General features: G+C 35.7%; 1 protein-coding gene across 1 annotated transcript; it reads right to left on the bottom strand.

Moving 5' to 3' along the window:
- Positions 1–668: 668 nt before the first annotated feature.
- Positions 669–16,532, bottom strand: LOC137933184 (putative inorganic phosphate cotransporter). The gene is made up of 11 exons (XM_068777014.1): positions 16,404–16,532; positions 15,506–15,627; positions 11,676–11,855; positions 10,391–10,529; positions 8,161–8,378; positions 7,018–7,167; positions 5,706–5,838; positions 4,726–4,850; positions 2,795–2,914; positions 834–966; positions 669–764 (listed from the first exon to the last, which is right to left on the bottom strand). Exons 1-11 carry the CDS (start codon positions 16,435–16,437, stop codon positions 754–756), a joined length of 1,365 nt encoding a protein of 454 aa, XP_068633115.1. The 5' UTR covers positions 16,438–16,532; the 3' UTR covers positions 669–753.
- Positions 16,533–16,737: the final 205 nt, after the last annotated feature.

Consider the following 16,737-nt stretch of genomic DNA (forward strand, 5'->3'; position numbering starts at 1 on the left):
AATGTAAGGATGTTGTTTTGACACGATCGAGGAGATAAAAACCGAATCGAAAAAGGTCTTGAATACTACATCGGAAAAAGACTATTCCTAATGTTTCGATGACCGCTTTGACGAGGATTACTTTAAAAGAGATGAAATTTATTTGGTTGAATAAATAAAGAATTTAAATTTTATTCACAAGTTGGTTTAATTTTTGATTACAATATTAAGTACGTGAATAAACGTGTAAGTGAATATGTATTTTTTTTTAGAATTTCTCACAAAAATCAAAGTTTATCTGAAAGTTGTTTTGGAGAGATAGATACTGTCCATTATGATTAATCAACAATTTACTCTAAATGTTTTGTCAATGAACATTAACTGTACAGGTCTGTAACGATCATCATTCGTTTCTAATTTGTTCTACATTTCTTTAATTCCGATCAGCTCTTCCCCATTCTACAACACGCTTCACATTTCGTCTCTGTTCGACTGTACTCCACTCTGTTCTAGTTCGTTGCACTGTATTCCAAATTATTTCATCTACATTGCGCTCTGATCGGCTCTTTTTCGCAGGATTTTACGGTTTCGACATGGAGTACATTTATCGCTTCACAGCTTCATTTCGCGCTAAGTCACTTACGTGTTATTTGGTAATAATGTTTACATTATAATAAAGAAGTAATGTATTTTAAATAATTTTATTTTTCCTTAATTTAATTTACAGCCTTCGCTAGTTCAGGTACGAGGCAAGCGGCCGCCCTGGCCGCCGGTTTATTTTAGTTCTGCAACAGACAAATAATGTGAGCTTGCAGTCAGTTCTTGGGGCTTATCGAGAGAGTTTAGTTGCTTACCAACGTCGGTTTTATTCTCTGCTTCGTTCCATGACTGTCGGGTTGAAGTCATGAATATTAGGAAAAACATGTTGGTGACGAAATACACGCCCGCGGCCAGGATGAATATTTTCCGCCATTCCGCAGCGTCCGTCTGCAGAAAATAAATAAATATTTTAGATTGGAACAACTGTCACATTTGTTTAAATCAGTAGTTACCAAAGTAGTTCAAGTGCCCCGGGGTCGTCTGGGTTCGACTATGACGTGATAAAAAAGTGGGTGCACTAAACGTAAGCGAGGATCCATGAAAACATGGATACGGCATTGTAAACAAGTAAAATAAGCAATTCTTAATAAAATTAACAATTCTCTTGTAGACAACTATGTACGGCTTTATAATATCGTCACAACCGTGCTTTGCGGATAGGGAATCGCAGACTCAATAAAATACGCCTTTTCTGGCAACGGAACTGGCAGCGATTCTGCCCACAGCTGCATTTGCCCTACTGTTCTCACTAGTATGAGTCTTCTCGTTCTTCACTTCTCTTCAGGATGTAGACTGACTCAAAATGCACCCAGTATTGGTTTTTAAAGTCGTCAACGGCATTCTAGTATGCAATAATTTTGAAATTAATGACATTGTCAATTTTCTTGCAAGCCAGTTGCAGTATAAAACCTCTGCAGTCGTTGCAGAACTATAATTTGTATACTCGTTCCAATAGATTTTGGTTATACCAACTTCTTGAACCTTTTCTAAGCATTTTGTGTGTTACAACTATATTGACGTTTCCTGACTTCGTGACAGTATTACACACCTATATACACACTAAAAGATATTATAAAGCAAAAAAGTTGTAAAAACTACCATCGCTGTCTGCAAGATTGTTTAAGTGGCAGCTGAGGAATTAGTTGCTCTAAAACAATTCAGGGATCGTTGAAACTACAGGATTCAGCTTTATTTTACTTTAATTGTTACAACAGCTAAATTTGGTTCTAGTATTTTTTAAATTGAATCGTTTTTTCAACATACATACGTACAGACGTCACAATGACCGATACTGCGTCGATTGCATCCCATCGACTTTTCGCGACCTAATTCATATCGTTGACACACCTAGCGGTCTGCAGGCTCGTGGTATATAATATATATATATATATATATATATATATACACACACACATATATATATACATATATATATATATATTGTGTTCCTCGACCGATCTTCTACGTACGTCTTGTTCATTTGACCGATGTGTTAAATCAAATTCAGTACTACACCATTGTATAGCGAGTCAATACAAGTTACATTCAAGTTTCACTATAGTCGTAGAGCCTAGCCGCCTGTCGACCCCAACCTTTTTTGCAAATTGTTTTCATAAGTAGTCCACTTTGCACGATCATCAATCTTTACAAAAACCTTTGGGTTTAACAACGCTTCTAATATAAAAATATGGGTGGGCACAGAAATATTAAGATTCATTGACCTCGCGTGGCTTTGGTGTAGATTTAAAAGGAATTTGACATGCTTCAACATACTAATTTTTTATTGGCTCATCAAATCAGGAAGCGTTTGGAACCCTTGAAGCCTTATTTAAAATTAAAATGTGTCATTACCAATGAACTCTATTTAATTCCAAGTTCTTATAAATTTCAGATATTTTTCTTTGTACTTGAATTACATAATCCTCGATTATCCAAAGTGGAAAATATTAAGAATAAAGAAAACCTCCTAAACAATTTTCACCAACCAACTAATAAATTTTCATAGAACGAAAATGTGTAATTTTATTTCGTTTTTATTAGAATTTAAAATAACAAAAATAAATTTTTGGAATTTTGGACTAATTTTATTTTTGCGTTGTGATCTTAAAATGTTTTCTATTAGAGAGAGTTGTTAGAACCTTCTGTAACATGTTACTGTACATACATCGTATGCAGGTTGCAATAGAATAATTAATTTTTGAAAAGGAGGCAATACCTCATCGTAGACGATGAACCCACAGACTAGCGGAGCGATAATAGATATGATGTTAGCGAAGAAGTTGGAGATGCCCATCATCGACCCGCTGAAGTTTGGCGCCAGGTCAATGATCACCAGCTGAAATGGAAATAACTTAATTAAACACAACCTTCCACCTCACCTAAGTGATATAAAAAGACTCGCTTTGTATGATATTTCGTGTTTCCGTTAGTAAAAGTTTTAGTTTATACAAATTTGTTTCTTTCTTTTTGAGACAAGGTATTAACTTCTACAACCTTATGTTAAAGTAAGATGGTCAATATAAACTATACCCGGGAATTAATATCAAGCCGATTTTAACCTGACAAATAAATGATTTATAACACCAACAATTGTAAAGTTGCAACCATCAACTTTAGTGCCGGGTTCTTCTAGATAGAATTACAACTGTGCTATTATATCTGTGTATACCACAAATCAATGTTTCGATTTTTTAAAGAAATTGGTACAGTAACGGTTGCTTGGAAATACATTTTTATTAACATATTATTCGTGCGCCATAATTTTAAATCTTATATGACGAATACTGACAGACATATGAGAATTACAAAAAATGAAGATAAAATCGTGACGCCTACATTTCGTCAAACGTATTTATAATAAGTTCTACGAGATATATTAGACCTACCGTTTCTTAGTTTTAAATCTAAAATTAGAAATATATGATTAAATAAACTTTACAATAATCCTAAAAGCGTTGAAATTTTTTAGTAGATTGAAATTTGTTGAACTTGGTTGGTTGACTCGTTTGCATGGTATATTAAACATTACTATACACACGAAAAAATATTTTTTAAAGTAACTTGTGTTTCTGGGCGGCCCTGTCCTCAACGATTTACCGTTCCGAGCCATTGGCAGCTTACTGCTTATAATGTTAAAATAATCAATGATCCAAAAGCGCACATAAATATAGATTTGAATAAAGATATTTTGGATTTGAATTTTGGCTAAACAACGCCTACTTTAAAGAATAAATATTTGTTTCATTATTTTCAATGTTACCGCGCAGAAACGTGAACGGTAAAACAACGAACGGAAGCGTATTGATGCCTTAAAAATATGGTGCTGGAAAAAAAGTTGCCGATATCATTGAGTTGTCATCGCTCGAAATCAAAACGTGCTTCTTGGTGTTCATTCAATCTCAAATTTTATGACACTATTAAATACGGGCCAAAAGAGTTTCCGCACGGAATCGCCCTTGAATCTATGTGTGTAAAGTTCTTCGGAGAGGGAGAGTCGAGGGAGGCTATGAGAAGGTCTTTGCGCGACTTCCGTGAGTATGAGTGCTCTGCCAAGAACGTGGCCGACGCATTGAGAAGAAATTGCTGATGGCAAAATCTGTCGAGTGCTGTCGACGACGCGTGGATTCAATAAATGTCAAAAAGTTATTAATTAAATTCGCTCTGTTCTATTTTATGATCTAATATTAAGGTTTTCTTAAGAAGTTGATGAAGATGGGGCCGAAATATACCAATGTCAATAAGTGACGTTAAGGTTCCATTCATGTATGTTGAGTTTTTGATATTTCAAGAATTGATTAGAAAATTATAAGTTGAATTGTAGGGATCAAACAGGATGTAAGATTTAAGATAAATAGAAAAAAAAACAAACAAAATCTAAAACTCAAAGTTTCATGAACAGCTCCCGTGGTAGTCTGAGAAAAAGAAGCAAGCTAGACAGAACAACGCTAAAGCGAAGTTGCGAAATATTAGTGAAAAATGTTATTTAGCTTAGAGCATGAACAGTACATGGTGTGACAAACGTGGCGCTGGAGCAGTTTCCTTGAGCTCCCGACAAACCAAGTCTTGTCGAGAAATGCCAGTACGTTACTTCGATTCTTAACCACAAGCCCGTACTGATATTCGTTTCCTCCCTTAAAGTGGACTTACCAAATAGCCGGCGTACTGTCCGGCATTCAGGCCGACGCTTACTGTCAGCATCACCACCGCCGCAGACGCGCTTCCTTCCGGGATGTACGTCAACCCTATTAACGCGATAGCAGGACCCCAGAGACCTTCAAACATTCAATACAATGACCATCAAAGTTATCGATCCCCACCAGTGAGTCACAACAAAAAACGGTTCTAATAAATTCTAGAAGTCTATACAGAATGCGTGCAAAGCAAAGTGTATTTTAGAGTGATATTGTTTTCGTATTATTTATCGAATAAAATTAATTTTACGTAGATAAAAAAAATTATATTTATTTTATTTTTGACCCTACTCTCCTTTGCAAGGTAAAAACTCCACAACTACACATCTTTTAATAGACTTTAATAGAGTTTCATGCATATACAGTTTATCAAGATAAGGAGTCTTTTTATGAATCTTTTTAGAGGGGAAAAAAGCACTTTCCGTCACTCGGAAGCCTCTCGAGATTTCCTTACAAGATCGAATGTGGAATAAGGAGATCTGTAGACAAACGTAAGTAAGTGACGTAGTCTAGGGAATTGGAAAACGTTGAAGTTGCAGTAGGTAGGCCACATAGCGCGCAGAGCAGAAGTTAATTAGTGCTTAATGGTTCTACGAGACGGACAGATGACCTCGTTGAGGCCCTCGGAAAACGCTGTGCAAGGCCGCGTCTATCCAGTTCTTTTGGAAATCTACGAGCGAGAACCATGTCCAACAGTGAACGTCCTTCGGTGGACAAGATGATGATATAATAGAGTTCAAATAAGATACTTCTACGCATAGGAAGCAACTTGAGTTTAACTCGAAATCTAGAGAATTAGTCATATTTATAACGTCTTTATAATGAGCAGCCGCTACTTACAAAAATATATTTAAAGTTTCGTAATTGGGTCGCGTATTAAATTCTCAAATTTCATAGAAACCGCAAATTATCACTGTGCAAGTAAAACATACTAACCGATTGTATTGAACAGCCTCCGCGTGTTGCTGGTGCTAAGCCAGCCGCGTCTGATGATCAGGTCAGTCATGGCACCCATGGGGAAGCTCAGTAGATACATAGCCAAGTATGGCAACGAGGACAGCACGCCGTTCTGCAAAATTCACCAGTAATTTATGTCTATGACTCCTTGATAAGGAATATCACATGCATTCACTTTGGATTAAATCTGATATATTTCTAATACTGGAAGGTTTTATAAAAAGCCATTTTAAAAAAAGTTAAATAATAAAAGAAAATAGCAATATAAAATTCAATATAAGAATATGTTACTAATATGTGGTTAAAAGATACGAGAATCAAACGAAAATTTGCGACTGCGCCGTATTCAAATGCTGCTTAAAACGGAGGGCACGTTTGATTAGAAAGTTACTTTAAAACTTGAGCCCTCTGGGAAAATCGAGTTTAAAGTCGCCGCGGTATATCATGTTCTAAAGGGAAAAATATCATCTTTCACATTACAGCTGTTTACTATTCAAGTCTCTCCAATATTTTTCGGCTAACCACATAATGCAAAATTTATTCTTTACCACAAAAAACAAGAGAAGTAGATCATAATTTTTAAAAATATAATATTATTTTTTTACGTTTTTTAAGTTAAACGGTTTTTTGATACCCATATTGTGGTGGTTGTGGAAAAATATGTACCTAGTCCGCCATACTGGAACGGCGTCCATCTTGAATTTTTAATTTTGACATAATCATCGTGTTTTACTAGTGTAGCCCTTTCATTTGATACCCATATTGAGAGGGTTAAGGAAAAATATGTAATCCGGCATTTTTATCGGCGGCCATCTTAGATTTATAATGTTATTGATTTTATTATGTTGTATTGTCATCTATATTAAATGTGTGTACCAAATTTATGATCAATCTGACAACGGGAAGGTGCTTAAATTTCAATTTCTAATTTTGACCCAAATAAACAAATTCCGTACGGGTCGAACTAAATAAAACCGTTTAAAAACAGATTCAAGCCTATGCTGTCGTATCTTTTCATTTCTATCTGTTCATGTACAGAAATGACGTAATGATATGAAAGTGACAACAGGGAAAAACTAAACTGAGTTGTAGTCTTCTTAACTTCAAGTCGGTCTTGTCGGTTTATTTTAAGCATAAAAATGTCGTTAACACTTGGTAGGTCAATTTGACACACATTTGTGATTAGTCTCTTCTGGCACTTTTTACACACACAAATGATCACTGTAATAGAGGATCTATTGTTTGGACAACAATATTATGAGATTAATAAACAAATAAATGTAGTACGCACATTTTTCAAGTTCACGTCCAGGACTTTGGCCATGTAGGTGGGCATCTCCGTCATGAGCGTGAAGAAGCCCCAGTTCTGACCGCAGTGCGCGACCACCGCCGCCCACAGAGGAAGGCATGTCACTATCTTCGACCACGGAGCCGGTCGACGCTATATAAAAAAATTTTTGATTTAAAGACTATTTTCAAAAATAATGGTTTTTATGGCCCCGTTTTTGCAGCCATTCGTAATTCCTTACCGTGTTTGAGTTGGGATTTTTTTTAATAACAATTTGTCCGACGTATATTTTATTTTATTTCTCATTTAACATCCGTCCTAATGTTTACCATTCGTTCTTATTTCTTCTCTTTCTTTCTTTTTCATTCTTTTCCGCACATATATCGCCTTCTCTCTTTAATTCTACATTTACATTAATTCATTTTATTAATTTATTTTGATGATAATTGCTGTGAGGAAGACCATTCCAAGGCAGAAAGCTTTGAACGAGAAAGGAAGAATAAACTAAATCAGATTTGTGCGAAGGACAAAGCTGTAAAAGATATGTTTTTCCTACCATAAAAATAAGTTTGGCTAGTATAAGGTAAGGTTTTACAACCAAGATACACGGCTTTATAAATATGGATCGGATGCTGCAGGTCCACCTGGTTCGAGAGCCTACACTTCGCTTGCCGCGGTCTCAACTTAAATTTTAAGGCCGCACTACAAATAACCATTTTTTTTGTATCGCATCACACATACTAATTAAAAGTATATATTTGAAGATTTTTAATTTAGAATTAAATTTTTTGCTACAAAATAAACTTAACTACATAACTCTAAGGTTCTTTTATCTATGATTCCACTTCTAGCTACTTTCTACCTTCGAATTGTTTTCATTAATTTCAAGGTAAACACTCACTTAATTCTTAAATCAGTATTACAATACTACTACTAATACTAATATTTTTCCTTGAAAACGAGTTACCTTATCTCGTATTTCTTTTTTTATTAATTTGTATTTCCAAAAAAAAAATTCGCACAATTATGTAAAGTGACATATATATCTCTAATTAATGTATTTTATCGTAATATTACTAGATACCGTTTTAAGGAAATTTATTTTTAGGAAAATTTTGAGCAGCATTGCTGTCGTTTTGAAATTACCTTTTCATTATCTTTTCTTCCCAGCGACATTTGTATATACTTAAGTTCTTCTTTGGATATGATTTTCGATCGCTCCGGCGACTCAGACCCAAATGCCAGATAGGCGGCGGTCCAGAGCAGCCCCAGGACGGCGTTCGTGTAGAAGATTCCCTGCCAGCCCCACGCCGCGGCGATGAACCCGGACACCACGAGCTGAAACGCGATTCCCAGCTGACCGCCTGGAATTATATTCATTTGTATCATCGATGCAATCGTATCATACAAAAACTTCTATTGTTAATAATTAATCGTTAATATCTATGAAATATTATTCGGCGTGGTATTCTATTTATTACACTAAAAGTTGCCGAGCATTTTCGAGTAAGAAACGTTGTTCCCTCAAAAATCCTACTCAAACATTTTCCTACTTCTTTTTTCTTTTTATCCTAATACAAATGATCCTCTTTTTCTAGATATAGCGTTCATTTAAGAACGCTTCTTATTGCTGGCCACTACGTCCACAATATTGTTTAAAATAATTGTCTCGCGTTCGAATTCAAACTCGAACGAGGATTTGAATTCGAATGCCGCCAGTAATAGTACCCTCGTCTATACATTTGCATTAAACGCATATATAGTGATCCCAGAATACCAGAAGAGCCCAATTAGATTGAAACTAGAATCAATAGGGACTACTCTATTATTACATCTTTCACCCATATTATACAGCTAAGTAGATAATAAACATGTCTTGATCTAATAACAACTCACAACAACCTTTTTTAACAGTTTCTCAATGTGCTAAACCGTCATCGTCACCACTCGAGTGCAAAGGGTCCCGCTCACCACTTTGTTTGGTGTGGACATGCTATGCTCTGTGTAAACTATTTATGTTTCCACGTATGGCGATTGATATTTTGTTTACGTATGTGATATCGTTCTTTGAAGTTTGGTCCTAACCGCTGCGTATGTAATCATACAAAGTCGCCGTAATGTCCCCCTCAAATCACGTAAGATTTTTTTATCTGAGATCAGTGCGGTACTAGTTGTACAGAATCCGAAGAGATACCCTTAACACGTTGAACGCCATGGCGGACACCATGTGTCCGACAGCATACTGTCCCCTGGGGCCACACCATTAATTAGAAAATCGTTAAAAAATCGCCAAGGTGTTTTTTGCAAATATTGTCAGAAAAACCCTTAAAAATAATGGCCGACTTACAGCGATTTACCGATTATTTTTCTGCGGGGCCGCGCGGGTCACATGCCTTGGTAAAATCAGTAGAAACACTGTCCGTTGGCTCCCTAGAGGCTTCTGAAGTGATCGAGGGCATGCGGACACATGGTGTCCGACGCGGCCTCTTGGACCCAACATGATGGCAGTCACATACGAGTAGTATCCGTCGCGGCCCACTGAACTAAACATGGTTTTTAGTCTGGCATTCAACGTGTTAAGAATACCGTTCATAACCGGAGACGCTCCTGGAGGACCGCACGTACACCGCACAGACGAAAGAGTCGTTGGATTTTTTCAAACTGTTTTTTACTGACGAACTCGTAAATGAAATAGTTAAGGAAAGAAATATCTACGCTAGAAAAAAGCTACAAAACAGGACATTCGATATGGCAAACATCGCTCTTTAACTTGGCAATAGACTTTATGTGTATAATCATTTTAAGTTAGAAATAAAAGATTCACCGAAAACGCCGCGAAACGCCCCAAATTGTTGGTAGATCCAGGCGAAAACGGTCTCGAGTGCAAAGGGTTAAAAGTTAAAACAATTCATTGTCAAGCTGTTTTAATTAAAGATCCTTCACACTATAGCGGGATAATTAACCTACAGGATAATAGTGAGGCATTATAAATGAGGTTATAGAAAAAGTGTATCCAGTTGCGTACAAATAAGTTAATTATATAGAGTTTAATCTTCGAATATCATACACGAGGAGAAGAAAGTTAATATTTACCGAGAGGTTTACTCCAAATATTCAAAATAAATGAGATTACCCTTGTGGTAATTACCATCAAATTACCTATCATATCACGAAAGGTACCGTCTTCAATATGCTGTTAGCTCATTAGAGAGATGAAACTATAAAAGCTGACGAGTGCCGACTGAACAAATATAATTTGTGTAGCCTTCGAATAATGGAATCAGCTAACGGAAGCAAACGTGAAATTTGATCAAACTCAATATTTTTTTCTTGTTATTTGGGTTTGAATAGTTATTATATGTAATCATATAGATACCTGCATAAATAATTGTACTGAGAAGTCCATTCTCCTCCAAAGGAATCCACTGGCTCACGAGGTGGTGCATTGAGGGGTACACGAACCCCTGGGTGAGACCTTGAAGCACCCGGCACGAGCACACCAGCTGCCAGCCACCCTGTAAACAAATCTTCCATCTGAAAATACTAGATACATTTAAAGACCGAAGCCTTTATACATGTAGCAACAACTCGACAGGCTTCTAGTGTTCTTCCTAGTTATGATCTGCAATCTTCGGGGCTGCCGTCGTCGATATTGATAAGCAGGTCTATATACTACTGTGATCAAAAAGTAACGTTAAATTATTATTTGTAGATGTTTAGCACTCTCTATAACATTTGCTAAGCGTCTGTTTCTCAAAAGTTAATATTTTATTTGGCTCAACCCAAACCAATTTAAAGGATGTTTTGTATCCCAAACGCGTCAAGTCCCGAATGGTCGATGTCATACTGCATGGGTTCTTTACTACTTTTTTGCGAAAAAATCGACTCATATCATTCTGCAACCGTCGTATTCGTCTAATTTGGCTCCATTCGACTTCTGGCTATTCAGCGCAACTCAAAAGGCCAATGCGGGGTAGCCGTTTTCATACGATGGAGTAGAAACCAACTTGAAGAAGGTCTTGAAGGCTGTGTGCTGTGAAAAAGACTATTCCGAATGTCTGGATGACTGGAATATGCGTTAGCAAAATCCCGTTTAATCGATCGGGGATTACTTTGAATAATATAAAATTGATTTGAAAGAATAAATAAATAATTTACATTTTACTAACAAATTCACCCTAGTTTTTGATTACAGTCTTAGATAAATTTTACATTGCTTAAGATAAGTTATAAATATAAAAAACGGACAAAATTAACAAAAAAATGTTAGAATATCACACCGTTAGTAGGTCAATATGTATTGCACTTTGAATAATTCATAATGATTATTTGTGGGTATCAAGGAAAGAAAACAAGAAGAATTCAATCTATAGTAACTAGAGTCAAATCGTGCTCCCATTTAACTTGAAATGAAGCTACGTGCATTCCAAACACGTGCTGGTTTAAGACTATAAGTCTTTGTTAGTTTCAGGATGACTTTCAAAAATAATAATTGTCAAAAATGGTATTATTGCAATATTTTTTTAATCATTTTTTATTTCATATTATATTACAAATTTTGGTCCGAGCAGACACAACAGAAAACTTCATGTTTTTAATAATAAACACTCTCGCAATGAAATATTGACCGATTGTAATTAAGTAAACGGATCTGTACTCACATATTTAGCGGCGGTGGGCATCAGAAGAGATAGAATAGAGTTAACAGATATGGCTATGGTCATAGGAATTTTTCCACCCAGCCTCCTGGCCAGCTCGCCGGCGGGGATCTGCAGGATCACGTACCCCCAAAAAAACGAGGACAGAATCATCGACTGCACGCCGTGCGACCACTCGAAGTGCTGAAAAGAATTCAACAATACTCGATCACGTTTTAAAAGGAACTTCTTCTTAGAATTTATCCCATCTGATGACGAAAATCCTTTCGATTTTTGCCGAACATCTTCGTCTGAGAGATCGCAGCTAAGTCTCTTTTTAAAACACTCATCGTAGTTTCGGTCGACCCATACACCGTTAATTTCCCAAATGAACGAGCTAGGAAAATTTAAAAACTTATCTATATTAATTGGAAAGATGGAGTGAAGTCGTGAAACTGAAAACTTTAAATTGAATCGTCTTTTTGTATGGAGCGGCACCACTTGGCTTCGTGGAGTCGCCGCGTCTCGAAAACTTTTTATAACCAATTCCCCGGCTATCGGGCGGCCATTCGCAGATGCTGGAAATAAATTTCGTCGCAATGAATAGAGGATCAGTGTTCAGCTGTCGACGCTGGGTGGTATTATAATAAAGTAGTCTTTTTTGTCAGAAGTGGTCATAAGAATTTGCGCAACTTTCTCGCAAAATAAAGTTCCATTTTTAGTTCACAGTAAACATATTTTCTTTATAATTCAAAGAAAATAGTTTCGATAAGCTGGTTATTGGTATAGGTCGAAAGAAAGAGAGTAGAAGGGAGATCACCAATCTGATCGCCACTCTCTGTGCGAGATGTGACGGGTTTCGTAGCATAAGTCTTTATTGGAATGATGTGAGATTCAGAAATTAAGTTAAACAACCAAGAAGAAGAAATTTGTAGGCAAGCACGTCATGCCTATGTTGTGCTATCTTCTATAAAGTCATTTACAGTTTTATTCTTAGCACGCAACGTTTTTTTAAATTTTAAATTTAGCAACAGAATCTTTTTTTATCCTATCTGAGATCTTATTGCATGAGCATATGAATTTCCCATAGAAAGATAAATTGATGAAGTCGAGTTTTTCAACAAAATTTGTTTATACACTTGGTATTTACTTTGTGTTTATCATGCTTCCGGGCAAGTTTATGTACTCAACGAAGTAAATAGAAATATTATATACGACTTCTGATTGTAATGCACTTGTATAAAATATTCCACGATATAATTGGTTAAAGAATAGAGAATAGAATGACGCAGTTGTGGGAAGAAAACACATCGCAAACATATCGGATGGCATAGATTGCGATCCGCTGCCACGGGGTCGACGGCGCGACCCGCGTGATAAGGCGCCGATAACCTCACATTTATCGTTGCATTTGACAAACGATTAAGAATGAGAATACAATAAAAAAATATTTGTATAAATGTTATTCAAATGTCTGTCAACATTTTTCAGTGTTTGCTTGTAGTTATTTTATTTTTGAACGCTGGAAATCTCTTCATAAACTCGTTATAACCGAGGAAAGGATAAATTGTCTGACTTTCACCGTAACGATCTTACCCCGTCGTCCCTATATGAAAACGCTAAGGAAAAACTATACTAGGAAATAATTAATTTCTCAGTAATAAGTTTTTCTAAATAATATATCCTACTCTGAGATGATTTATAGAATAGACACGTGGCGTCTAACTCTGGACCCAATGTGATGAATAACGAAGTTATAATCACTCAACGAGCTACATGTAGAGTAGGTAGAACAGAGTGCTATGCATCGTGATCGTATCAGAAGTTATGAGATTCGTAGAGAAAATAAAGTAACCGATACTGTCCAGCGGATTGAAGTTGTAGTGGGGCACGCCATATGGCCCGTAGACGAGATGGTTGCTGGAGTCATAAGGTAGAGTGGAGATCTTGGATAGATCATCCCGGAGTAGTACGTACATCAACAAGGTGAATTGACGACCTTCCTACGGTCATCGGAAAATAATGGTTGCAGACCGCTTCGACACTTCCTTTTGTAAATCTGGGCGAAACTGAAACTGAAACTGGTGATGAAGCGTCGAAATGAATAGCCAGAGTATAAGTTGGCCACGTTGCCTAAGGTAGATACCTAAGTTCATTGAGATATTGTTACGGATGAGACTATGTCAATCCATCGTTCGGTTCTATTGGACAAACTTAACTTGACAACACAAGCCAAATGAAAAGCTTGTGTATTTACTTCGTTTTATAATAAGTTATGATCGAATAATATATGTTGTCGTGTCTGTTACAATAATTTGTATATGTTATTGATAAGGAGTTTATCTGAGAAACAAAAATACAGCGACGAATGCCGTTTATAGGTCTCAATGACCTTACATATTATAACAATGTTTCGGTTCATAACACAAACAGAGACCGATACGACTGTTTTTAATTGTTAAGTTTTTAAATTGTATGCAAGACGAAGGGTAATATAAGCTGATGTTATGTAAACACTATCTAGTATTGAAGGTTATTTGAACAAAATACCAATTAATAGTAAGAATTGTATGTATGTACTCAATGTTGCACAATAAAATGGTAAAAAAAAATGAGCTGAAGTAGGGCGGTTATATTGCTAATGACGATTGCTTTAATTACTTTTAACAAAATTTGTCAACTGATTTAATTATATGTACTATATGATGTATTTTAGATAATTTACAGAAACATTAGTGTAAGTTATTACAATAACAATTTGCTACTGCTCATATTGATAGAAACTGGATTCAAATTGTGCACTTCCATAACTGCGTCCCTTAAAATATAAACCTATGTGGGTTCCAAATGCACCCTAATCATAGAACAGTCAACAACAAAGTCAGTAGAAATTTTATTTATTTCACAAATGTACACAACAAAGTTACAAAGTCTACATACATTTACTAAAGAGATTTCCTTTTTTCCCTTTTTGTGCTTTAGAACCTTACACTATAAAAGTTTCCTGAACTATAAAAAAATTAATCAGGCGTTCAACGCGGTCTAGCTTTAAAGGTACGTTAATTAAAATGTACTTTTTTGAATGTCATTAGAGCGTAGAACTAGTTAAAAATTGCAACAGAAATTAATTAAATATAGTCGATAATTTAGTGAAAGAATATGATGAACATGTTAGGGAAACAAGCAACTAAAGGTGAAGCAGATTAGATGATGTGTGATACTAACTAGCTACTGTAGAGTTCCAGACATTTTATTTTTAATTAAGCCTACATACGTTTCATTCATATCATCGCTTTTTTGGGCTTCTTATAATCCTCTGCCGCGTGTGCGTAGGAATCTTTTTTTATAATAACTTACACTCTTCTTAATGACACTACCTTCTTTCCTTCCCGTTGTTTTCTATATATCACCTCACATTCATCGTCTTCTGTCCTGTATTCTACATTTACTTATTTTATTACTTTATAAATTTTATTTGTTAATTTTTATTTATTATTCTATTTCTTACTGCCCGTATCGCAGATTAAGTTGGTGACGATTTTAAAATGTTATCACAGATTTAAATATTATATCACTTTTATTTGTACTTATTATTTATTACCTTTTGTTATTGTTCTTGTAACATTTTTACAGAAATACAGAATGATCTGGTGATGCCCCTCCTTGCTTAGCAAAAAGGGGACGTCTTCGACGTCATTATTACTTAGTTACAGTACAGTAGTTTTGTGATTACTTCAGGGCAAGGGGAGGCGGGAATATCATTTGTACACATGGTACTATACTGGTACATAACTGTGTTATCTGGAACTCCTGGCCTCTAAATGACCAACACGAAAATTTCAAGCAGAACTCACCTCTTCGTGCAGATCGCTGGTCATGTCAACTATGGCCATGCTCATATTAACGCGCATGCAGAACGCGAACAGCATCGCCAGGAACAGAAGGAAGGTCTGCGTGTGTCTGACCCCCAGGCCGTCTGCAAAAGAGACACGTTGAGAGAAGAAAAGATATAAAAGAGGAAGAGGACAAGAAGAAGAACGTCTCCCAACCTAATGACAAAGCTTAGCGAGATTGTGAAACCCATTTTAGATTTATTTTTAATTAAAGATATATTTATATGGAACCTGAATTTAAAATCTAAATTTTATCCAAACTGATCTTTTAGATTTATATTAATATGTGCATGAACTCTACCAACGATTTAAATTATATTGATATATTAACAAATAAGTGCATTTTTAACAAAAGTCATACTGAAAGCTTTTGAAAACATGTTATTTGCTATTAACAATTTTCAGGTACTTCTACTTGAAAATTTTAGATAATTCTTAGGTTAAATTATAAAATAATATTCACAATTTATCGGCTTATGATGATGGTGACATGTGGTTGAAAAATTGGTCCTTTGTACAGAAAATTTGTGTACCTACTGCCAAGTAAACTCTTCGTTTACTAAAGACATACGGACATTAGGTCCGTCCTATTCTTCTTTAAGAAATAAGTCTATCTAATAGTTATCTTAAAAATCGCCGTTTGTACATCTTATTTTGCTTAGTTCATGTGATTTATTTTATTTTCCCGTGTCTTGATGTAAGATAAAATATATGAAAGAAAACGGTTTTTAGCACAGAAATATTTTCAAACAATCACTCACATTACACCACGAAATATACTTTTATACACATACGAATTCTTAACCCCATAAGATTTTCATGATCATATTCTTGTGGTTTTTGAGATTTCTCTACTTACTGGGCCTAATATTTTTAACTTTTTCCATTTCCATGGCGGTGGAGGCAGCTGGATTCGTAGGAGGTACCGGAGGTCGTTACATAGCGCACAGCTGACCGGCTGCTCACACGCACGGCTCGGTTGTGTGCCGTCAACTAAGCATCGCTATTGATTGATCTTTCCGTAATTATTGAGAACAACGCGATCCATAGAGTCGCTTATTTCCAAAAAAAATTGAATCGATTTTTCTAAAATATTTAAAAATTTTAGTGAATTTTTAATTTTAATTTGACTCTGTCACATGGCCTAGAAAATCTTTGCCATCGTGTCTTACAAAACTCATCTTTATCATTTA

Source organism: Battus philenor, unplaced genomic scaffold (genome assembly GCF_028537555.1).
Source record: "Battus philenor isolate CCGP_79_NKW_IND1 unplaced genomic scaffold, ilBatPhil1.0.hap1 SCAF_13, whole genome shotgun sequence".
Taxonomy (NCBI): domain Eukaryota; kingdom Metazoa; phylum Arthropoda; class Insecta; order Lepidoptera; family Papilionidae; genus Battus; species Battus philenor.

Excerpts from the sequence above, each read along its gene's own strand:
- LOC137933184 (XM_068777014.1), bottom strand. The coding sequence starts at position 16,437 with ATGGAAATGGAAAAAGTTAAAAATATTAGGCCCA. Across the intron at positions 7,168-8,160 it reads GAAGAAAAGATAATGAAAAG|CGTCGACCGGCTCCGTGGTC; the intron begins GTAATTTCAAAA and ends TTTTTTATATAG. Across the intron at positions 2,915-4,725 it reads GACAGTACGCCGGCTATTTG|CTGGTGATCATTGACCTGGC; the intron begins GTAAGTCCACTT and ends TTTCCATTTCAG.